The sequence below is a fragment of the Nicotiana sylvestris genome, chromosome 4 (assembly GCF_000393655.2).
Source record: "Nicotiana sylvestris chromosome 4, ASM39365v2, whole genome shotgun sequence".
In the NCBI taxonomy this organism is placed as follows: Eukaryota; Viridiplantae; Streptophyta; class Magnoliopsida; order Solanales; family Solanaceae; genus Nicotiana; species Nicotiana sylvestris.
In genome coordinates, this window is record NC_091060.1 from 169,345,488 (window position 1) to 169,369,814 (window position 24,327).

The 24,327-nt window shown below is 37.3% G+C and overlaps 1 protein-coding gene and 3 long non-coding RNA genes across 4 annotated transcripts; 2 read left to right on the forward strand and 2 right to left on the reverse strand.

Annotated features, from left to right (window-relative positions):
* Positions 1–1,705: 1,705 nt before the first annotated feature.
* Positions 1,706–4,855, reverse strand: LOC138889183 (uncharacterized). The gene is made up of 2 exons (XR_011406997.1): positions 4,380–4,855; positions 1,706–1,973 (listed from the first exon to the last, which is right to left on the reverse strand). It is a non-coding gene; the product is annotated as an uncharacterized lncRNA (long non-coding RNA).
* LOC138889182 (uncharacterized) lies at positions 3,289–4,623 on the forward strand. The gene is made up of 2 exons (XR_011406996.1): positions 3,289–3,695; positions 4,227–4,623. It is a non-coding gene; the product is annotated as an uncharacterized lncRNA (long non-coding RNA).
* Positions 4,856–11,009: 6,154 nt separating the features above from the next.
* Positions 11,010–13,412, forward strand: LOC138889184 (phenylcoumaran benzylic ether reductase TP7-like). Its single transcript, XM_070172351.1, has 5 exons — positions 11,010–11,363; positions 11,588–11,722; positions 11,911–12,148; positions 12,787–12,990; positions 13,079–13,412. Exons 1-5 carry the CDS (start codon positions 11,181–11,183, stop codon positions 13,243–13,245), a joined length of 927 nt encoding a protein of 308 aa, XP_070028452.1. The 5' UTR covers positions 11,010–11,180; the 3' UTR covers positions 13,246–13,412.
* A 2,514-nt stretch (positions 13,413–15,926) lies between these two features.
* LOC138889085 (uncharacterized) lies at positions 15,927–23,445 on the reverse strand. Its single transcript, XR_011406649.1, has 2 exons — positions 23,047–23,445; positions 15,927–16,107 (listed from the first exon to the last, which is right to left on the reverse strand). It is a non-coding gene; the product is annotated as an uncharacterized lncRNA (long non-coding RNA).
* Between the last annotated feature and the right edge of the window lie 882 nt (positions 23,446–24,327).

Below are 24,327 nucleotides of genomic sequence, written 5' to 3' on the forward strand. Positions count from 1 at the left end.
GCCGCGCCGAACCTGCAACACCGGAACCTGCATTTTTTTAAGTTTAAGACCCCCCCCCCCCCCCGGGCCCAACTCGAAACTCACCCGAGCCCTCGAGGCTCCAAACCAAACATGCACACAACCTTAAAACATCTTACGGACTTACTCGTGCGATCAAATCGCTAAGATAATATCATATACATAGAATCAAGCCTCAAAACACATGATTTTCTCCCAACTTTCATAAAACTCAAATTCCCCATTTTAAGTCTGAAACACGTCATATGACGTCTGTTTTTAGCCAAACTTTACAGATAGTGCTTAAAACATATTTAAGACTCGTACTGAGCGTCAGAACCAAAATACGAGCCTGATACCACAGCTTTCCGATCAATTTTCTTCTTCATTTTCCTTAATATATTTCAGAAAACAATTTCACACAAAAATTCATTTCTCAGGCTTGGGACCTCGGAATTTAATTCCAGGCACACGCCCAAGTCCCATATTTTCCTACGGACCCTCCGGGATCGTCGAATCACAGGTCCGTGTCCGTTTACCCAACATGTTGACCGAAGTCAATATTATGCATATTAATATCAAAATCCATCAAAATTTTCACGTAATTCACATATTCTAACATAAAAACTTTCCGACTACGCGCCCGAACTACGCACGCAAAACGAGGTAACTTAATGCGAGGTTTTAAAGGTCTCGGAAGCGTGGAACAAGGAAGAACTACAGTGATGACCCTTTGGGTCGTCACAATATTGTAGTTGGATGTATAATAGGGTTTTTGTCTAATTTATTATTTTAGATTTTAATTTATTATTATATTAGTGTTTATTGCTTTAGAAAATTAGGCTTAACTAATTATTCTAGATTAATTGAGTATGCTAATAAATTATAATTTATTGTGTACCTTAATTCTATAAATTAATTTGAATTATGATTAATAAGACATGTAATTTATTTGTTCTTTATGTAGATGGAATATCGTAGTTGGATGTATAATAGGAATTGTCCTAATCGTCAGTTTTGAGGGAAGAATTTATAGAAGGGGTTAAGGAATTTATTAGGAATTTAAAGAGAGGCGAACAATTTGGTAACCTTCAAGTTCAGCTAGAAAAGAGGGACGAACAATTTAATCTCCTACAAGGTCAGCTGGCCAATCTTCTTGCTAGTGGTGCTTTCCCCATTATCTGGTCTCGTAAGCCTTCCCCATGTGCTAATCCTTCTCATCGTGATCGTTCGAACCATGCCGACGATGAAAGCTCTAGTAGTGAAGATGGAGATGATGAAATAAAAAACACTCATTGAATGGTGTGTAATGCTAAAAATAATATTGAACTTGTCAATATTTAGTTGGGACTAGTTTTGAATGATGATTGTATTGTTGATATTATTTTGTTATTGAACATTTGTATAGTTGTTGTTGTTGTTGTTGTTATTAGCGTTGTTGTTGTGGTTGTTATTAGCGTTGTTGGTTAAATTTTGTTGTTGTTAGTTAGTTAATTGTTGTTGTTGTTAGTTAATTGTTGTTATTGTTGTTAGATAATTGTTGTTGTTGTTAGTTAATTGTTATTGTTATTATTAATTAATTGTTGTTAGCAATGTAATGCTGTGTCACGACCCAAAATACGACCCATCGTGATGGCGCCTATCGATAATACTAGGCCAGCCGACATTGCCAAAACGTTTTCAAAAATAACCAGAAATAAAACAAGACTTTCAAAATAAATGAAATCTTTGACATAAAACGAGGTGAACCCCAAAATATAAGCGAGGTAATAAAGTCCGACATGGGGGTATCACTAGTCATGAGCATCTAACATAACCGATTCAAAAGTAACAAGAATAACATAGTCTAGAATCCAAATACAGTAAATAAGGAAAGATAGGGAAGAAGAAAGCAGGGCTGCGAACGCCGGCAGCTACGTCGCAATCTCCAATGACCAGCTACGGGTACTATCAACAATCACCGCGTCCAAAAACTCCTAGATTTGTACACGAGGTGCATGGAGTAACGTGAGTACGCCAACTCAGTAAGTAACAATAATAAATAAGGAACTGAAGATAGTGACGAGTTACACAGTTTTAGTTCATTTCAATAATTTTAGAAAGGAAAATAGTCATGCTTTCCAAGTTCCGATAAATTAAATCAAATCAGTTTATTTCAGGCAAGTCCAAGTAAAATCAGATAAAAGTATCTTTCAATAGTTTTCAAAATAAAGTTAAAACTTGAATTAAAAAAATAGAAAATAAATTTAAAAATGGTGGGCTGGCCGAGGAGGCCCGTAGCCCGCTGGGTTGGACTGACCATTTTAAAGCCCACCAAAATAGTGGGCCAGGCCAACTCGTCCAACGTCAAAGCCCGCATGGGTTGGGCTAGGCTGGGGTGGGCTAGCCCATATTGACAGCTCTAATTAATTAGATAGAAATGAACTAGTATTGTCTTTAACAAAATGTTTCCATTTTAGACTTCAATCCCATTAATCCCATTCTTTAGATTTTTTCACACTGCCCCTTCAACTTAATGATACTAGCATGACGACCTCGATTTTGGAAGTTTGCCTGATAGCCACAGCATTTTTCCATGTATTACAAATATAGATTATATGTGAGTAACACAAAATTCCGATTAAAAAGCATGTTATTAAAGCACAATGTCATCAAATAGCACATGAGGATTACTGTTGTTATTTTCACACTAATTCTATGACTTCGCGGGAATCTAGAAGTTAATAAATTGCTAACGGTAAAAATTTACCTATATTAGAGCAAAAAGAGGGTTTTCTACTAAAGCTTTACGAAGCATTAGGCGAAAGCGGATGACAACCCTAAAACTTTATAATGTTAGTTATTATAATTATAATATCTTTATATATTTTTTATTTATTAAAAATAAGATTCTTAATTAGTAGACTTTAGTTTGTCATGTCACTACTTGAAAACTGGCAAAATTCTTCAAAATTCTTCCAAATAATACCGATCGAAGTCGATCGATTTTTGTAAACCTTTATATAAATAGTTTTTAAATAAATAATATTTAATACTTAATTGATATATATACATACACACACGCAGACATATGTGTGTGTGCGTGTGTGAGTGTGTGTGTGTTTTTAAATTATTTTTATATGGACACTATATCCTATCTATGTCTGTATATATAATATTTAATTTATTTAGCATTCAAAATTTTAATATTCAAAATTTAATATCGAATATAGCTTGCTAATATATATATATATATATATAGAGAGAGAGAGAGAGAGAGAGACATATATCTTATATCGAATGTAGCTTATATATACTATACTATAATATACTATATTATACTATACTATATATAGTGTAATATGTAATAATTTAGAAATCAGTTCCGACCGATTTTGGTCGGTGATGTCCAGTCAAATGGTCAAATTATAATTAATAGTACCGACCAAAAAATTTTGACCGACTTCGATCAGAAATTTCTAATTAAGAACAGCCGCAGCGGGGTTCTTCCCCATTTTTCTTTTTACTCTTTCTCTCTTCCGTCTTCCACATCTGAAAATCCTCCCCTAAATCACTTCACCACTCTCTTCTCACCCAAAATCAAATCCCCCACTTCGTCTCTCCCGCGCCACCACTATTTTTCCGCTGTCATTGCACCTCCGCCATAGAAGGCCGCCCCACAACTGCTCCAAAATCATACTCCTCTCCTCTCTTTCAAGGTTAGTTATCTATATTTGTTAATTTTAATTATTTAAGTTCTTTCAATTGTATAAATTAGGATTTACAATTTTGAATTTTGGGATTATTTCAATAGTATGATTACATGGTCATGATTTTTGGAGTAGTACTATATGAAACTCCAAAAATTTATCAGATTCTTTCTTACATACTTTCAAATGAGTTTAATTTTTATATTCTAACAATGTGAAAAAAATTACAATTCAATGTCACTTTAAATGTAATTCCAAAAGGTAACTTCACATAATCAGTGAAGTTGCTAATGTTAAGTAATGTTTTTTATTAGTGTGTATATCGTAGTTGGATGTATAATAGGGTTTTTGTCTAATTTATTATTTTAGATTTTAATTTATTATTATATTAGTGTTAATTGCTTTAGAAAATTAGGCTTAACTAATTATGCTAGATTAATTGAGTGTGCTAATAAATTATACTTTATTATGTAACTTAATTCTATAAATTAATTTGAATTATGATTAATAAGACATGTAATTTATTTGTTCTTTATGTAGATGGAATATCGTATTGGATGTATAATAGGAATTATCCTAATCGTCAGTTTTTGAGGGAGGAATTTATAGAAGGGGTTAAGAAATTTATTAGGAATTTAAAGAGAGATGAACAATTTGGTACTCTTCAAGTTCAGCTAGAAAAGAGGGACGAACAATTTAATCTCCTTCAAGGTCAGCTGGTCAATCTTCTTGCTAGTGGTGCTTTCCCCATTCTCCGGTCTCGTAAGCCTTCCCCATGTGCTAATCCTTCTCGTCGTGATCCTTCGAACCATGCCGACGATGAAAGTTCTAGTAGTGAAGATGGAAATGATGCAATAAAAAACACTCATTGAATGGTGTGTATTGCTAAACATAATATTGAACTTGTCAATATTTAGTTGGGACTAGTTTTGAATGATGATTGTATTGTTGATATTATTTTGTTATTGAACATTTGTATAGTTGTTGTTGTGGTTGGCGTTGTTGTTGTTGTTGTTATTAGTGTTATTGTTGTGGTTGTTATTAGCGTTGTTGGTTAATTGTTGTTGTTGTTGTTATTAGTGTTAGTTAATTGTTGTTGTTAGTTAATTGTTGTTATTTAATTGTTGTTGTTGTTATTAGTTAATTGTTGTTATTAGTGTTAGTTAATTGTTGTTATTGGTGTTAGTTAATTGTTATTGTTGTTAGTTAATTGTTGTTGTTATTATTAGTTAATTATTGTTAGCAATGTAATGTTGTGTCACGACCCAAAATACGACCCGTCGTGATGGCACCTATCAATGATACTAGGCCAGCCGACATTACCAAAACGCTTTCAACAATGACCAGAAATAAAACAAGACTTTCAAAATAAATGAAATCTTTGACATAAAACGGGGTGAACCCCAAAACATAAGCGCGGAAATAAAGCCCGACATTGGGGTATCACTAGTCATGAACATCTAACATAACCGATTCAAAAGTAACAAGACTAACATAGTCTAGAATCCAAATACAGTAAATAAGGAAAGATAGGGAAGAAGAAAGCAGGGCTGCGAACGCCGGCAGCTATGTCGCAATCTCCAATGACCAGCTACGGGTACTATCAACAATCACCGTGTCCAACAACTCCTAGATTTGCACACGAGGTGCATGGAGTAACGTGAGTACGCCAACTCAGTAAGTAACAATAATAAATAAGGAACTGAAGATAGAGACGAGTTACACAGTTTTAGTTCATTTCAATAATTTTAGAAAGGAAAATAGTCATGCTTCCCAAGTTCCGATAAATTAAATCAAATCAGTTTATTTCAGGCAAGTTCAAGTAAAATCAGATAAAAATATCTTTCAATAGTTTTCAAAATAAAGTTAAAACTTAAATTAAAAAAATAGAAAATAAATTTAAAAATAGTAGGTTGGCCGAGGAGGCCCGTAGCCCGCTGGGTTGGACTGACCATTTTAAAACCCACCAAAATAGTGGGCCAGGCCAACCCGTCCAACGTCAAAGCCCGCATGGGTTGGGCTAGGCTGGGCTGGGCTAGCCCATATTGACAACTCTAATTAATTAGATAGAAATGAACTAGTATTGTCTTTAACAAAATGTTTCCATTTTAGACTTCAATACCGTTAATCCCATTCTTTAGATTTTTTCACACTGCCCCTTCAACTTAATGATACTAGCATGACGACCTCGATTTTGGAAGTTTGCCTGATAGCCACAGCATTTTTCCATGTATTACAAATATAGATTATATGTGAGTAACACAAAATTCCGATTAAAAAGCATGTTATTAAAGCACAATGTCATCAAATAGCACATGAGGATTACCATTGTTATTTTCACACTAATTCTATGACTTCACGGGAATCTAGAAGTTAATAAATTGCTAACGGTAAAAATTTACACATATTGGAGTAAAAAGAGGGTTTTCTACTAAAGCTTTAGTAAGCATTTGGCGAAAGCGGATGGAAACCCTAAAACTTTATAATGTTAGTTATTATAACTATAATATCTTTATATATTTTTTTATTTATTAAAAATAAGATTCTTAATTAGTAGACTTTAGTTTGTCATGTCACTACTTGAAAACTGGCAACATTCTTCCAAACAATACCGACCGAAGTCGATCGATTTTTGTAAACCTTTATATAAATAGTTTTTAAATAAATAATATTCAATACTCTATTGATATATATACATACACATACGCACACATATGTGTGTGTGCGTGTGTGAGTGTGTGTGTGTGTTTTTTTAAATTATTTTTATATGGACACTATATCCTATCTATGTATGTATATATAATATTTAATTTATTTAACATTCAAAATTTTAATATTCAATATTTAATATCGAATATAGCTTGCATATATATATATATAGACACACATATATCTGATATCGAATGTAGCTTATATATATACTATACTATATTATACTATATTATATATAGTGTAATATGTAATAATTTAGAAATCAGTTCCGACCGATTTCGGTCGGTGATGTCCAGTCAAACGGTCAAATTATAATTAATAGTACCGACCAAAAAATTTTGACCGACTTCGATCGGAAATTTCTAAATAAGAACAGTTGCAGTGGGGTTCTTCCCCATTTTTCTCTTTACTCTTTCTCTCTTCCGTCTTCCACATCTGAAAATCCTCCCCTAAATCACTTCACCACTCTCTTCTCACCCAAAATCAAATCCCCCACTTCGTCTCTCCCGCGCCACCACTATTTTTCCACTGCCATAGAAGGCCGCCCCACAACTGCTCCAAAATCATACTCCTCTCCTCTCTTTTAAGGTTAGTTATCTATATTTGTTAATTTTAATTATTTAAGTTCTTTCAATTGTATAAATTAGGATTTACAATTTTGGATTTTGGGATTATTTCAATAGTATGATTACATGGTCATGATTTTTGGAGTAGTACTATATGAAACTCCAAAAAATTATCAGATTCTTTCTTACATATTTTCAAATGAGTTTAATTTTTATATTCTAACAATGTGAAAAAAATTACAATTCAATGTCACTTTAAATGTAATTCCAAAAGGTAACTTCACATAATCAGTGAAGTTGCTAATGTTAAGTAATATTTTTTATTAGTGTGTATATCGTAGTTGGATGTATAATAGGGTTTTTGTCTAATTTATTATTTTAGATTTTAATTTATTATTATATTAGTGTTTATTGCTTTAGAAAATTAGGTTTAACTAATTATGCTAGATTAATTGAGTGTGCTAATAAATTATACTTTATTATGTAACTTAATTCTATAAATTAATTTGAATTATGATTAATAAGACATGTAATTTATTTGTTCTTTATGTAGATGGAATATCGTATTGGATGTATAATAGGAATTATCCTAATCGTCAGTTTTTGAGGGAGGAATTTATAGAAGGGGTTAAGAAATTTATTAGGAATTTAAAGAGAGATGAACAATTTGGTACTCTTCAAGTTCAGCTAGAAAAGAGGGACGAACAATTTAATCTCCTTCAAGGTCAGCTGGTTAATCTTCTTGCTAGTGGTGCTTTCCCCATTCTCCGGTCTCGTAAGCCTTCCCCATGTGCTAATCCTTCTCGTCGTGATCCTTCGAACCATGTCGACGATGAAAGTTCTAGTAGTGAAAATGGAGATGATGCAATAAAAAACACTCATTGAATGGTGTGTATTCCTAAACATAATATTGAACTTGTCAATATTTAGTTGGGACTAGTTTTGAATGATGATTGTATTGTTGATATTATTTTGTTATTGAACATTTGTATAGTTGTTGTTGTGGTTGGCGTTGTTGTTGTTGTTATTAGTGTTATTGTTATGGTTGTTATTAGCGTTGTTGGTTAATTGTTGTTGTTAGTTAGTTAATTGTTGTTGTTGTTAGTTAATTGTTGTTATTGGTGTTAGTTAATTGTTGTTATTAGTTAATTGTTGTTATTGGTGTTAGTTAATTGTTATTGTTATTATTAGTTAATTATTGTTAGCAATGTAATGCTGTGTCACGACCCAAAATACGACCCGTCGTGATGGCACCTATCGATGATACTAGGCCAGCCGACATTACCAAAACGCTTTCAACAATGACCAGAAATAAAACAAGACTTTCAAAATAAATGAAATCTTTGACATAAAACGGGGTGAACCCCAAAACATAAGCGCGGAAATAAAGCCCGACATTGGAGTATCACTTGTCATGAACATCTAACATAACCGATTCAAAAGTAACAAGACTAACATAGTCTAGAATCCAAATACAGTAAATAAGGAAAGATAGGGAAGAAGAAAGCAGGGTTGCGAACACCGGCAGCTCTGTCGCAATCTCCAATGACCAGCTACGGGTACTATCAACATTCACTGCGTCCAACAACTCCTAGATTTGCACACGAGGTGCATGGAGTAACGTGAGTACGCCAACTCAGTAAGTAACAATAATAAATAAGGAACTGAAGATAGTGACGAGTTACACAGTTTTAGTTCATTTAAATAATTTTAGAAAGGAAAATAGTCATGCTTCCCAAGTTCCGATAAATTAAATCAAATCAGTTTATTTCAGGAAAGTTCAAGTAAAATCAGATAAAAATATCTTTCAATAGTCTTCAAAATATGGATATAAGGCAATTGTGTATATCAATAATATAAGTATCTCTCAGTCCTCCCAATCACTCCAACCTCACAATCAATTATTCCTCACAATCACTCGGCACTCGCACTTAGTAGGTACCTGCGCTCACTGGGGGTGTGCAGACTCCGAAGGGACTCCTTCAGCCCAAGCGCTATAACAAACCAATCATGGCATAAATCAATCAGGGTCACAGCCTCACTCAATCATCAATCAATAAAACATGTTGCGGTGTTCAGACTGATCCCATAAATATCCTCACAATCAGGCCCTCGGCCTCACTCAGTCATTAATCTCTCCAGCCGCTCGGGCTCTCAGAAATCAGAAAAATCAGCCCAAACAACAATAACATGAAGTATCAGATAGAATATAGAGACTGAGAAATGATATACGAGTAAAAACTATGATTGAGTACAAATAGCATTTAATAGACAATTCAACATGTAACGCGGCCCCTACGGGACCCAACAGTGCCAACATATAGCCTAAACATAGTTTTTAACATGATTTACAGTCAATCTTTCATAACACATAGGCAGCATAGAGCTAACAGCATGTTGTTCAACTTTACAGTTTCTACGGGACGTACCAAGTGACAATCCGTTCGGTGCACGCCCACACGCCCGTCACCTAGAATGTGTGTCACCTCCAAAAATAGTCACACAATTCGGGGTGTCATACCCTCAAGACCAGATTTACAACTATTACTTACCTCAATTTGAGCAAAATTCTATTCCGCAATGCCTTTGCCTCTCGAATCAGCCTCCAAACGTCCCGAATCAAGCCAAAAGTAATACAATACAATTAATATACGCCAAGGAACCAATTTCACAAGAAAAATTACTTAATTGGACACAAATCCCGAAATCGATTCAAACCTGGCCTCCGGACCCACGTCTCGAAATCCGACAAAAATTACAAAACTAGAAGCTCATTCACTCACGAGTCTACCCATACCAATTTCATCAAAATTCGACATTATTTGGTCCCTCAATTCTCCAAATTACTCTCTCCAAAATCCCAAGTCTTAACCCCTTATTTCACTTCAAAAATCCTACTAATTAAGTGGGAAATCAATGGAAAAATATCGTAGCTAATGATAATAGAGCTCAAGCAACTTACCTCAGTGAAAACTCTTTAATCCCCTTCAAAAATCACCCCAAAAGCTCCAAGATCCGACTTGAAAATGGTGGAAATGAGCAACAATTCGCGAGGCCTCCTTTTTATACTTTCTACCCAGTGAACTCGCACCTGCGTCCAGATCCCTGCTTCTGCGATGCCGCACCTCCAGAATTCCCATCACGGGTGCGAAAGTCACTTAAAAATCCAGACTCCGCATCTGCGGCAAAATCTCGCACTTGCGATTGCGCACCTGCGCATCTTTGTCCGCTTTTGCGGAACCAACCAACTTCCTTACTTCTGAATCTGCGCCTCAGGTCTCGCAGATGCGCCCGCCTTCTCGCACCTGCGGTTCCAGTTAAAGTCCCATATGGCCGCATCTGCAACTCATATGTCGCTGATGTGGTCTCGCACCTGTGTCTCCTACTTCGCAGGTACGGACGACACTAGAAAAAGCAGTTGATCAGCTGTATTTCCAAGTTCCAACCTCCCCGTTAGCCATTCGGAATCACCCCGAGCCCCTTGGGACCTCAACGAAACATACCAACAAGTCATATAACCCCATATGAACTTAGTCGAACCTTCGAATCACTCAAAACAAAATCAAAACACCAAATTACAGTCAGATTCAAGCCTAAGAACTTATATATTTAAAATTCTGACCGATTTCGGTCGGCATTTGAAAATTAAATAAAAAAATTTAATTAATAATGACTGATTTCGTTCGGTAAATGCAGTTTGGTGTCAGTCAACGCATTGAATAAACCGACAGTTTTCGGTCGGAATTTTTTGACTAATTTCGGTCGCAACACGTTAGCGACCATCATTTTTCCTACTAATTCAAAATATTATGCCACATATGTTGAAACATAGAGAATAGAATTATACGCATACTTTAAAATTTTGAATGCGATTTTCTAGTGGAAATTACATTTTTTTTATATCACAGGTTACCTAAAAAATAACTATAAATAACTTTTACAAAGAGTGAAATTAATAACCTAAGTCGTGAATAATCCACTTACATATAAAAAAAACTTTACACTATCTAAATCGTGAATAATTGCCCCTCAAAGAAAGCAAGACAATTAGTTAGAGGGTTAGTTGGAACACCGAGGTCATTTTGGTACTTACACACACCTAGCTCGGTGCATAAAATGATGTTGCCTCAGCATGCTTTGATGCCACAACCAAATTCTTGAGAAGGCTCATTCAACTTCACTTTTACACCCACTGAAATTAATCTCTACTTTTCAAATGGCTGAGAAAAGCAAAGTTCTGATCATTGGAGGAACTGGATATATTGGAAAATTTGTAGTAGAAGCAAGTGCAAAATCTGGACACCCCACCTTTGCTTTGGTTAGAGAGAGCACACTTTCTGACCCTGTTAAGAGTAAAATTGTTGAGAATTTCAAGAATTTGGGTGTCACTATTCTTCATGTATGTATATATAGTGCATTAATTCTTTCTTTTTATGCAAAACAAAATGTGGAAAACGAATATTTCTAATACAAGGTAGGGGTAAGATTTGTGTATATTCCATCCTCCCCAAACTCCACACATGGGATCACACTGGACTTGTTGTTGTTTGTTGTAAAATGAGGAAAAATAATTGAAATTAAAATTTTACATGCAAGTAATTGTAAATTTCTTGTTTTGAACAGGGTGATTTATATGATCATGAGAGTTTGGTGAAGGCTATAAAGCAAGTGGATGTTGTAATATCAGCAGTAAGTCATATGCAATTGGCTGATCAAGACAAGATCATTGCTGCTATCAAAGAAGCTGGCAATATTAAGGTTGGTTCGCTGCAGGCGGATTCAGAATATAAATTTGATATATTTCGCCTTTTATTATTATTGAATTCACTAATTTTTGGATTTATGGGTTCAGAATTTAATACTTGTTGAAAGTTTAGTAGTTCTTTACATTTATATTTAATTACATAATGTTCATGGGGCTAAATAATCTTATTTAAAATTTTCAGAGATTTTTCCCTTCAGAGTTTGGTATGGATGTTGATAAGGCCAATACAGTGGAACCAGTAAAGTCTTTAGTTGATGCAAAAGCCCAAATTCGTAGAGCTACCGAGGCTGAAGGAATTCCTTATACTTATGTCTCCAGCGACTGTTTAGATGGTTTTTTCTTAGCAAATTTGGTCCAACCAGAAGCCACTGCTCCCCCTAGAGACAAAATCATCATTCCTGGAGATGGAAACGTTAAGGGTATGTGGAAAAAAATTCCTTATCCACTATGTTTTGCGGACTCTTTAAATACCGTCGTACTCGTGTCAGATCCTTCAAAAATACATTAATTTTGAAGGATTCCTCACGCGCAGAACCGGATCCAGGATTTAAACTTTATGGGTTTAACTTTTAAGATTTTTAGCATTAAACCTGTTATATTTTTAAGTTATGGGTTCATGTCTACTATTTATTATAATTTCAGTAAGGTTTTACACATAAACTTATGATCTGCACTGAAAGTTATGGGTTCGGTTGAACCCGTACCTGCAATCAGTGGCGTAGCAATATAGAGTGAAGGGTGTTCAACTTCCTTCATCGGAAAATTACACCAAGTATATAAAAAATTATACTATGTATAAAGGTCAAAAATTACTTTTCATAGATATATATATATATTAAACTTGAACATCCTTTGTAAAAATTCTGGCTTCACCATTGCCTGCGATTGTACATCCGCCCGTGGTCACGTACTGACTAATATTTTTAGAGAGTTCGAGTAACATAACTTATTCGTGCCCACCACTATTAGGTGGCGACTCTATTGATTTGAAAGAAAACAAGTTCATGGCAAAATGTCTCATTTTTGCATACTTTTCCTTTTTTTTCTTTCTTTGCAGCTGTGTTCAATGAGGAACATGACATTGGCACCTACACTATTAAAGCTGTTGATGACCCGAGAACGTTGAACAAAACCCTCTATATTAAGCCTCCCAAAAACACACTATCGTTCAATGAGTTAGTGGCTATGTGGGAGAAAATGATTGGTAAAACTCTGGAGAAAATCTATATTCCAGAGGAGCAAATTCTCAAAGACATCAATAGTCAGTAATCTTATTCTTTAATCAAGATTTTTTTCTCAATTAAGATTTGGTAATTAATTATGACGTTGTATATTGTATACTATTGCAGCATCTCCTTTTCCAAACAATGTCGCTTTGGCGCTTAACCACTTAACATTTGTAAAGGGTGATCTAACTAATTTTGTGATTGAGCCAGCGTTTGGGGTTGAGGCTTCGGAACTTTATCCAAATGTCAAGTACACCACTGCGGAGGAGTACCTTGTTCAATTTGTCTAATATTCACACGTTTGATGTCTCCGATCACTCAAAATCAATAATTATAAGTGTCTGTCACCTATGTTAATAAAGACATGTATTAACTGAGCCATGTAGAATGGTTTTTATCATCCATTGTGAGTACTATAATGAAATTACAGAAAATGATAAAACATTTTTGTCTTTTATGTGATGCTCGCTTATTCAAATTCCTATACTAGTTTGTAAGATCCTGCAATCAGATAAAATATGTGAGTAACGTGTGTTTCCTGTGCTTCATTGACGACCCTAATCTCCACTTTATTTATTTTTTTCTCGTGAAAGATGATATGGTTAGAAAAAAGTGACAAAATAAGATTTATATATTAGTCGTTAAATTTATTTATTTTTAGAATCGAATTTTAATCATTAGGATTCAAATATCTTAATCTATTAACACATTCTAATATTCAGATGTGTATTCCGCTTATATTAATCATAGAGTCGTCAATATGGGCTTGGTTTGATGGGTCATCCCAGCCCGTGATTTAATAAGGTTGGACTAAGATTTTTTGAGCCCATTTAAAAATGAGGCTTTTAAGCCCGGCCCAAGTATGCCCGTGGCCCATGAGGCTTGACCGAGGCTGAGCTGGGGTGCCCCGTGGCTTAATAAACATATTTAATTAAAAATATAAAAATACAGGAAACTAAAAATAACAAGATGAGTAGTCCAGTCTTAAACTTATAATATCTTTTATGTGAATTTAAATATTTTTTGTTCTTAAAATTTTGTTTATTTCTTAATATTTAACTAATTAATTTTGCATATAATTATAGAGTTAGATGAAAATAAAGATGTTAAGACATCTCTGTTTTAGAAGAGGATTCCAATGTACTTGATAAAGATGATTTGTTGGTGTTGGATATGTCATGAGCACCTTGAAAATATTTTTGAGTAGTTAGTTTTAAGAATTGACTTTTAATGAATGAAATATTGTCCTCTTATTTTGTGTTTTATAGTAATCCATTATAACAATATCAAAAGTTTAACAAAATGAACTAGTATTGTCTTTAACAAAATGTTTCCATTTTAGACTTCAATCACATTAATCCCATTCTTTAGATTTTTTCACACTGTCCCTTCAACTTAATAATACTAGCATGACGACCTCGATTTTGGAAGTTTGGCTAATAGCCACAGCATTTTGCCATCTATTACAAATATAGATTATATGTGAGTAACACAAAATTCCGATTAAAAAGCATGTTATTAAAGCACAATGTCATCAAATAGCACACGAGGATTACCGTAGTTATTTTCACACTAATTTTATGACTTCAAAGGAATCTAGAAGTTAATAAATTAGTGTAATATGTAATAATTTAGATACTATACACACACACATATATCTTATATCGAATGTAGCTTATACTATACTATACTATACTATACTATACTATACTATACTATACTATACTATACTATACTATACTATACTATACTATACTATACTATACTATACTATACTATATATAGTGTAAATGTAATAATTTAGAAATCAGTTCCGACCGAATTTGGTCGGTGATGTCCAGTCAAACGGTCAAATTATAATTAATAGTACCGACCAAAAAATTTCGATCGACTTTGATCGGAAATTTCTAATTAAGAACAGTCGCAGCGTGGTTCTTCCCCATTTTTCTCTTTACTCTTTCTCTCTTCCTTCTTCCACATCCGAAAATCCTCCCCCAAATCACCTCACCACTCTCTTCTCACCCAAAATCAAATCCCCACTTCGTCTCTCCCGCGCCACCACTATTTTTCCGCTGCCATTGCACCTCCGCCATAGAAGGCCGCCCCACCACTGCTTCAAAATCATACTCCTCTCCTCTCTTTCAAGTTTAGTTATCTATATTTGTTAATTTTAGTTATTTAAGTTCTTTCGATTGTATAAACTAGGATTTACAATTTTGGATTTTGGGATTATTTCAATTGTATGATTACATGGTCATGATTTTTGGGGTAGTACTATATGAAAGTCCAAAATTTTATCAGATTCTTTCTTACATATTTTCAAATGAGTTTAATTTTTATATTCTAACAATGTGAAAAAAATTACAATTCAATGTCACTTTAAATGTAATTCAAAAAGGTAACTTCACATAATCAGTGAAGTTGCTAATGTTAAGTAATTTTTTTTATTAGTGTGTATATCTGTCACGACCCGGATTTCCCACCATCGGGTGTCGTGATGGCGCCTACTATCGGATCTAGGCAAGCCAAATGTTTAAAACACCTTTCCTTCTTTCTTTCAACAATAATAAGCGAGACAAAATCTTAGCGGAAGACTTTAAATTTAAAACAACTGCAAACCAAAAGTGCGGAAGTTTGAACCAAAATGCTACCCAGAGTTTGGTGTCACTAGCTCACGGACTACTACAAAATGCTACAAACAATGTCTGAAAGGAAAATACATCATGTTTGTCTGATACAAGATGTCACGACCCGGATTTCCCAACATCGGGTGTCGTGATGGCGCCTACTATCGGAGCTAGGCAAGCCAAATATATAAAATATTTTTCCTGCTTTCTTCCAAACAATATAATAAACGAGACAAAATTTAAGCGGAAGACTTTAAATCTAAAGAAACTGAGAACCAAAAGTGCAGAAGTTTGAACCAAAATGCTACCCAGAGTCTGGTATCACTAGCTCACGGACTACTATAGAATACTATAATCAATGTCTGAAAGGAAAATACATCATGTTTGTCTGATACAAGATAAACAAACGAAAAACATGGAAAGGGACTTCGGCTTGCGAATGCCAGCTAGGCTACCTCGAGAGTCCCTGGACTGAAGATAGCTCCCAGAAGTCCTACTGCTGCGGTCCGTAAGCTGCTCCCTGATCTGTGCACAAAAATGCACAGAGTGTAGCATCAGCACAACCGACCCCATGTGCTGGTAAGTGCCTGGCCTAACCCATGCGAAGTAGTGACGAGGTTAGACAGTACCTACCACAATTAACCTGTACAGATATATATACCACAAGTGCAAGAAAAACAATAACAAGATAATACAAAGAAAAACTGGGAGGAGACACGCTATCAGGGAGTAACAGATAAAAATGAAATATCGGAAATAAACAGAAGAAACTCCGATTTCCATCCCATAATATCATATATAAGTGGACGGCGTGCCACACGATCCCATAATATCATATATAAGTGGACGACATGCCACACGATCCCATAATATCATATATAAGTGGACGGCGTGCCACACGATCCCATAATATCATATATAAGTGGACGGCATGCCATACGATCCCATAATATCATATATAAGTGGACGGCATGCCACACGATCCCATAATATCATATATAAGTGGACGGCGTGCCACACGATCCCATAATATCATATATAAGTGGACGGCGTGCCACACGATCCCATAATATCATATATAAGTGGACGGCATGCCACACGATCCCATAATATCATATATAAGTGGACGGCGTGCCACACGATCCCATAATATCATATATAAGTGGACGGCGTGCCACACGATCCCATAATATAGTTCATAATATCTGACTTCATATAGTAGACCCCTTCAGGGGAGAATAACAACTCAATACCTTTAACCCGGCAAGGGTACAACTAACAGCCCAAAATATCCCGACAAGGGAGAATATATATATCAGTCTACACATCCCGGCAAGGGAGTATTCACAACACATTCTCCTTTTAAATCATTCTTCCTCAACCGTTCACATTATATGAAACTTATCAAATAAACAAGGAGCTTGTGTCACATTATTCGAATTAAAAGCAATCAAGACTCACGGTCATGCTAGACTCCGGTGCATAGATAACCGTCACCATGCCTATACACCGTACTCCACATTAGCAAGTAGCAAATATCATCCTAATCCTATTCCCTCAAGCCAAAGTTAGAACAAACACTTACCTCGAATGCTCCAAACTCAACTCACGCTTCTAGTATAGCTTTACCTCTTGATTCCACCACCAATCCGCTCGAATCTAGTCATAAGTTACTTAATCACATTAATAATTACTAAATGAATCATCCCTAATGCATGAAAATAGATTTTCAAGGTTTTTTCCAAAAAGGTCAAAAATACCCCGGGACCCACGTGGTCGAAACTCGAGGTTCGGACCAAAACCCAGTTACCCATTCTCCCATGAATCCAAATATATGATTTATTTTTAAATCGGACCCCAAATTGAGGTCCAACTTCTCAATTTGTAGAAAACCTAGGTTCTACCCAAAACACCCAATTTTCCCCATGAAAATCTTTGAATTGAAGTTGAAATTATGTTAAAAGATGTTAAGAAATAAAGAAATTAAGTTAGAAATCACTTACCAATCGTTTTGGAGAAGAAAAGTTGTTTGGAAAATCGCCTCTTAGGTTTTGGGTTTTTGAAAAGTGAAAAATGACTGAGATTTTCCGAACTTGTATACCTTTCTGAGGACCTGGCGCGGACCGCACAAAAATGTGTTGCGGTCGCGCCGAGTGGGAGAAAAATTGGGGCTTCTCTGAACCCTTCCAGCGCGGACCGCATTGTTTTGGTGCGCGGCCGCGCTGGTTAACCTGAAACCCTAGCCCTCAGACTCAGCCACGCGGACCGCACAGAAAGGCATCGCGGCCGCGCGGCTCCAGCGCAGACCGCGCGGAAATGACCGCAGCCGCGCTGGTGTCTGCAACACCTGAACCTGCATTTTCTTAAGTCCAAGACCTCCCGGGACCCATTCAAAACTCACCCGAGCCTTCGGGGCTCCAAACCAAACTTGCACACAACCTTAAAAACATCTTACGGACTTACTCGTGCGATCAAATCGCCAAAATAACATCATATACATAGGATCAAGCTTCAAACACATGATTTTCTTTCTTCAACTTTCATAACTCAAATTCTTCATTTTTAGTCTGAAACACGTCATATGACGTCCGTTTTTAGCCAAACTTTACAGATAGTGCTTAACACATATTTAAGACTTGTACCGGGCGTCAGAACCAAAATACGAGCCCGATACCTATATTTTCTAACTCCTTTTCATTTCAAATTTTCATATCAAATTTCAGAAAAACAATTTCTTTCAAAAATTCATTTCTCGGGCTTGGGACCTCAGAATTTGATTCCGGGCACACGCCCAAGTCCCATATTTTTCTACGGACCCTCCGGGACCGTCGAATCACAGGTCCGGGTCCGTTTACCCAAAATGTTGACCGAAGTCAACATTATGCATATTAATACCAAAATTCATCAAATGTTTCACATAATTCACATATTCTAACATAAAAACTTTCCGGGTACGCGCCCGAACTGCGCATGCAAATCGAGGCGACTAAAAGCGAGGTTTTCAAGGCCTCGGGAGCACGGAACAAGGAAGAATTACGGTAATGACCCCTTGGGTCGTCACATTCTCCACCTCTAAACCGTTCATCCTCGAACGGACAAAAGAAAGAAGTACCTGAGTCGGGAAATAAATGAGGATAACGGCTCCGCATATCGGACTCGGACTCCCAGGTCGATGCCTCAGGAGGCTGACCTCTCCACTGAACACGCACCGAAGGAAAACTCTTCGACCTCAACTGTCGAACCTGCCGGTCTAGAATAGCCACCGGCTCCTCCTCATATGACAGATCCTTGTCCAATTGGACAGTGCTGAAATCTAACACGTGCGATGGATCTCCGCGATACTTTCGGAGCATAGATACATGAAACACGGGATGCACAGCTAACAAGCTAGGTGGCAAGGCCAGTCTATAAGCTACCTCTCCCACACGATCAAGAATCTCAAATGGACCGATGAACCTAGGGCTGAGCTTGCCCTTCTTCCCAAATCTCATCACGCCCTTCATAGGCGATACACGGAGCAATACCCGCTCACCAACCATGAAGGCAACATCTCTGACCTTGCGGTCTGCATAACTCTTCTGTCTGGACTGAGCTGTACGAAGTCTATCCTGAATAATCCTGACTTTGTCCAAGGCCTCCTGAACCAGATCCGTACCCAATAATCGAGCCTCTCCCGGCTCAAACCATCCAATTGGAGACCGATCTCGCCTACCAGACAATGCCTCATACGGAGCCATCTGAATGCTGTACTGGTAGCTGTTGTTGTAGGCGAACTCTGCTAAAGGCAAAAACTGGTCCCACGAGCCTCCAAAATCAATGACACAGGCTCGGAGCATGTCCTCAAGAATCTGAATAGTCCTCTCGGACTGACCGTCCGTCTAGGGATGAAATGTTGTACTCAACTCAACCTGGGTGCCCAACTCTCACTGAACGGCTCTCCAGAAATGCGAGGTAAACTGTGTACACCCGATCCGAAATGATAGATAGCGGCACCCCATGAAGGCGAACAATCTCCCTGATATAGATCTCGGCTAACCTTTCGGACGAATAGGTGGCTGCAACAGGAACAAAATGCGCTGACTTGGTTAGCCTATCAACAATGAACCATATTGCATCAAACTTTTTCCGAGTCATCGGAAGTCCAGTAACGAAATCCATCGTAATCCTCTACCACTTCCACTCGGGAAGCGCAATCCTCTGAAGTAGACCACCGGGTCTTTGATGCTCGTACTTAACCTGCTGACAATTCAAACACCGAGCCACATACGCAACGATGTCTTTCTTTATCTTACACCGCCAATAGTGTTGCCTCAGATCCTGATACATCTTCGCGGCGCCCGGGTGAATAGAATACCGAGAACTTTGTTCCTCCGCTAAGATTAACTCTCGAATCACATCAACATTGGGCACACAAACTCGCCCCTGCAATCTCAATACACCATCATCATCTAAGGTTACTTTCTTGGCACCTCCACGCTGCATCGTGTCTCTCAAGACACACAAATGGGGATCCTCAAACTGCCGCTTGCGGATACGCTCTAATAGTGAGGAACGAGCAACCGTGCAAGCTAACACTCTGCTAGGCTCAGAAATATCCAACCTCACAAGACGATTGGCCAAGGCCTGAACATCCAAAGCAAGCGATCTCTGGCTGACTGGAATATAAGCAAGACTACCCATGCTGGCGGACTTCCTGCTCAATGCATCGGCCACCACATTGGCCTTCCCCGGGTGGTATAAGATAGTAACATCATAATCCTTTAGCAACTCTAACCACCTCCTCTGCCTCAAATTCAACTCTTTCTGCTTGAACAGATACTGAAGACTCTTGTGATCAGTGTAAACCTCACACGTCACGCCATATAAGTAATGCCTCCATATCTTCAGGGCATGAACAATGGCTGCCAACTCGAGATCATGAACCAGATAATTCTTCTCATGGATCTTCAACTGCCTCGAAGCATAAGCAATGACCTTGCCTTCCTGCATCAACACTGCACCAAGCCCAATACGAGACGCATCACAATAGACCGTATATGGCCCTGAACCAGTGGGCAGAACCAATACCGGTGCTGTAGTCAGAGCCGTCTTGAGCTTCTGGAAGCTCGCCTCACACTCGTCCGACCACCTGAACTGGACACCCTTCTTGGTCAATCTGGTCATAGGGACTGCAATGGATGAAAACCCCTCCACGAACCGACGGTAGTAACCTGCTAACCCAGGAAACTCCGAATATCCATAGCTGAAGCTGGTCGAGGCCAGTTCTTGACTGCCTCTATCTTCTTCGGGTCTACCTGAATACCTGCTGCTGATACGACATGACCCAAGAATGCGACCGAACTCAATCAAAACTCGCACTTTGAGAACTTAGCATACAACTGACTATCCTTTACGGTCTAAAGGACCACTCTGAGGTGCTGCTCATCCTCCTCCTGACTGCGGGAGTATATAAGAATATCGTCAATGAAGACTATCACGAACAAGTCCAAATAAGATCTGAACACTCGGTTCATCAACTCCATGAACGCTGCTGGGGCATTAATTAATCCAAATGACATGACCAAAAACTCATAGTGCCCATACCGAGTGCGAAATGTTGTCTCAATTATAGCTTTACATCTTGATTCCACCACCAATCCGCTCGAATCTAGTCATAAGTTACTTAATCACATTAATAATTACTAAATGGATCAATCCCAATGCATGAAAATAATTTTTACAAGGTTTTTTCCAAAAAGGTCAAAAATACCCCCAGACCCACGTGGTCGAAACTCGAGGATCGGACCAAAACCTGGTTATCCATTCTCCCACGAATCCAAATATATGCTTTGTTTTGATTCGGACCCCAAATTGAGGTCCAACTCCTCAATTTGTAGAAAATCTAGGTTCTACCCAAAACACCCAATTTCCCCCATGAAAATCTTTGTTTTGAAGTTGAAATCATGTTAAAAGATGTTAAGAAGTGAAGAAAATGACTTAGAAATCACTTACCAATCGTTTTAAAGAAGAAAAGTTGTTTGGAAAATCGCCTCTTAGGTTTTGGGTTTTTGAAAAGTGGAAAAATGACTGAAAATCCCGGATATATATATTTTTGCTGGGGGCTGGCGCGGACCGCGTAGAAATGCACCGCGGCCGCGTGACTGCCAGCGCGGACCGCGCGGAAATGTACCGCGGCCGCGCCGAGGGAGGGAAGAAGTGGGCTCTCTCTGAAACCACGCAGCGCGGATCGCACTGATTTGGTGCGCGGTCGTGCTGGTCGACCTGACTACCCCCTCTGAACCCCACCACGCGGACCGCACAGAGAGGTGCCGCGGCCGTGTGGCTGCCAGTGCGGACCGCGCGGAAATGGCCGCGGCCGCGCCGAACCTGCAACACCGGAACCTGCATTTTTTTAAGTTTAAGACCCCCCCGGGCCATACTCGAAACTCACCCGAGCCCTCGGGGCTCCAAACCAAACATGCACACAACCTTAAAACATCTTACGGACTTACTCGTGCGATCAAATCGCCAAGATAACATCATATACATAGAATCAAACCTCAAAACACATGATTTTCTCTCAACTTTCATAAAACTCAAATTCCCCATTTTAAGTCTGAAACACGTCATATGATGTCCGTTTTTAGCCAAACTTTATAGATAGTGCTTAAAACATATTGAAGACTCGTACCGAGCGTCGGAACCAAAATACGAGCCCGATACCACAGCTTTCCGATCAATTTTCTTCTTCATTTTCCTTAATATATTTCAGAAAACAATTTCACACAAAAATTAATTTCTCAGGCTTGGGACCTCGGAATTTAATTCCGGGCACACGCCCAAGTCCCATATTTTCCTACGGACCCTCCGGGATCATAGAATCACAGGTCCGTGTCTGTTTACCCAACATATTGACCGAAGTCAATATTATGCATATTAATATCAAAATCCATTAAAATTTTCACATAATTCACATATTCTAACATAAAAACTTTTCGACTACGCCCCCGAACTGTGCACGCAAAATAATACAATTAAAAGCGAGGTTTTCAAGGCCTCGAAAGCGCGGAACAAGGAAGAACTACGGTGATGACCCTTTGGGTCGTCACAATATTGTAGTTGGATGTATAATAGGGTTTTTGTCTAATTTATTATTTTAGATTTTAATTTATTATTATATTAGTGTTTATTGCTTTAGAAAATTAGGCTTAACTAATTATGCTAGATTAATTGAGTGTGCTAATAAATTATAATTTATTATGTAACTTAATTCTATAAATTAATTTGAATTATGATTAATAAGACATGTAATTTATTTGTTCTTTATGTAGATGGAATATCGTAGTTGGATGTATAATAGGAATTATCCTAATCGTCATTTTTTTAGGGAGGAATTTATAGAAGGGGTTAAGAAATTTATTAGGAATATAAAGAGAGATGAACAATTTGGTACTCTTCAAGTTCAGCTAGAAAAGAGGGACGAACAATTTAATCTCCTTCAAGGTCAGCTGGTCAATCTTCTTGCTAGTGGTGCTTTCCCCATTCTCCGGTCTCGTAAGCCTTCCCAAGTGCTAATCCTTCTCGTCGTGATCCTTCGAACCATGCCGACGATGAAAGTTCTAGTAGTGAAGATGGAGATGATGCAATAAAAAACACTCATTGAATGGTGTGTATTGCTAAACATAATATTGAACTTGTCAATATTTAGTTGGGACTAGTTTTGAATGATGATTGTATTGTTGACATTATTTTGTTATTGAACATTTGTATAGTTGTTGTTGTGGTTGGCGTTGTTGTTGTTGTTATTAGTGTTATTGTTGTGGTTGTTATTAGCGTTGTTGGTTAATTGTTGTTGTTGTTAGTTAGTTAATTGTTGTTGTTGTTATTGTTAGTTAATTGTTGTTATTGGTGTTAGTTAATTATTGTTGTTAGTTAATTGTTGTTATTGGTGTTAGTTAATTGTTCTTGTTGTTAGTTAATTGTTATTGTTATTATTAGTTAATTATTGTTAGCAATGTAATGTTGTGTCACGACCCAAAATACGATCCGTCGTGATGGCGCCTATCGATGATACTAGGCCAGCCGATATTATCAAAATGCTTTCAACAATGACCAGAAATAAAACAAGACTTTCAAAATAAATGAAATCTTTGACATAAAACGGGGTGAACCGCAAAACATAAGCGCGGAAATAAAGCCCGACATTGGGGTATCACTAATCATGAGTATCTAACATAACCGATTCAAAAGTAACAAGACTAACATAGTCTATAATCCAAATATAGTAAATAAGGAAAGATAGGGAAGAAGAAAGCAGGGCTGCGAACGCCGACAGCTACGTCGCAATCTCCAATGACCAGCTATGGGTACTATCAACAATCACCGCATCCAACAACTCCTAGATTTGCACACGAGGTGCATGGAGTAACGTGAGTACGCCAACTCAGTAAGTAACAATAATAAATAAGGAACTGAAGATAGTGACGAGTTACACAGTTTTAGTTCATTTCAATAATTTTAGAAAGGAAAATAGTCATGCTTCCCAAGTTCCGATAAATTAAATCAAATCAGTTTATTTCAGGCAAGTTCAAGTAAAATCAGATAAAAATATCTTTCAATAGTTTTCAAAATAAAGTTAAAACTTGAATTAAAAAAATAGAAAATAAATTTAAAAATGGTGGGCTGGCCGAGGAGGCCCGTAGCCCGCTGGGTTGGACTGACCATTTTAAAGCCCATCAAAATAGTGGGCCAGGCCAACCCGTCCAA

What these genes read in the sequence shown, in the direction of transcription:
- LOC138889184 (XM_070172351.1), top strand. Translation starts at nt 11,181, where the DNA reads ATGGCTGAGAAAAGCAAAGTTCTGATCATTGGAGGAACTGGATATATT. An exon ending in TGGGTGTCACTATTCTTCAT is followed by an intron (nt 11,364 to 11,587) that starts GTATGTATATAT and finishes TGTTTTGAACAG; the next exon opens with GGTGATTTATATGATCATGA. An exon ending in AATTCTCAAAGACATCAATA is followed by an intron (nt 12,991 to 13,078) that starts GTCAGTAATCTT and finishes ATACTATTGCAG; the next exon opens with CATCTCCTTTTCCAAACAAT.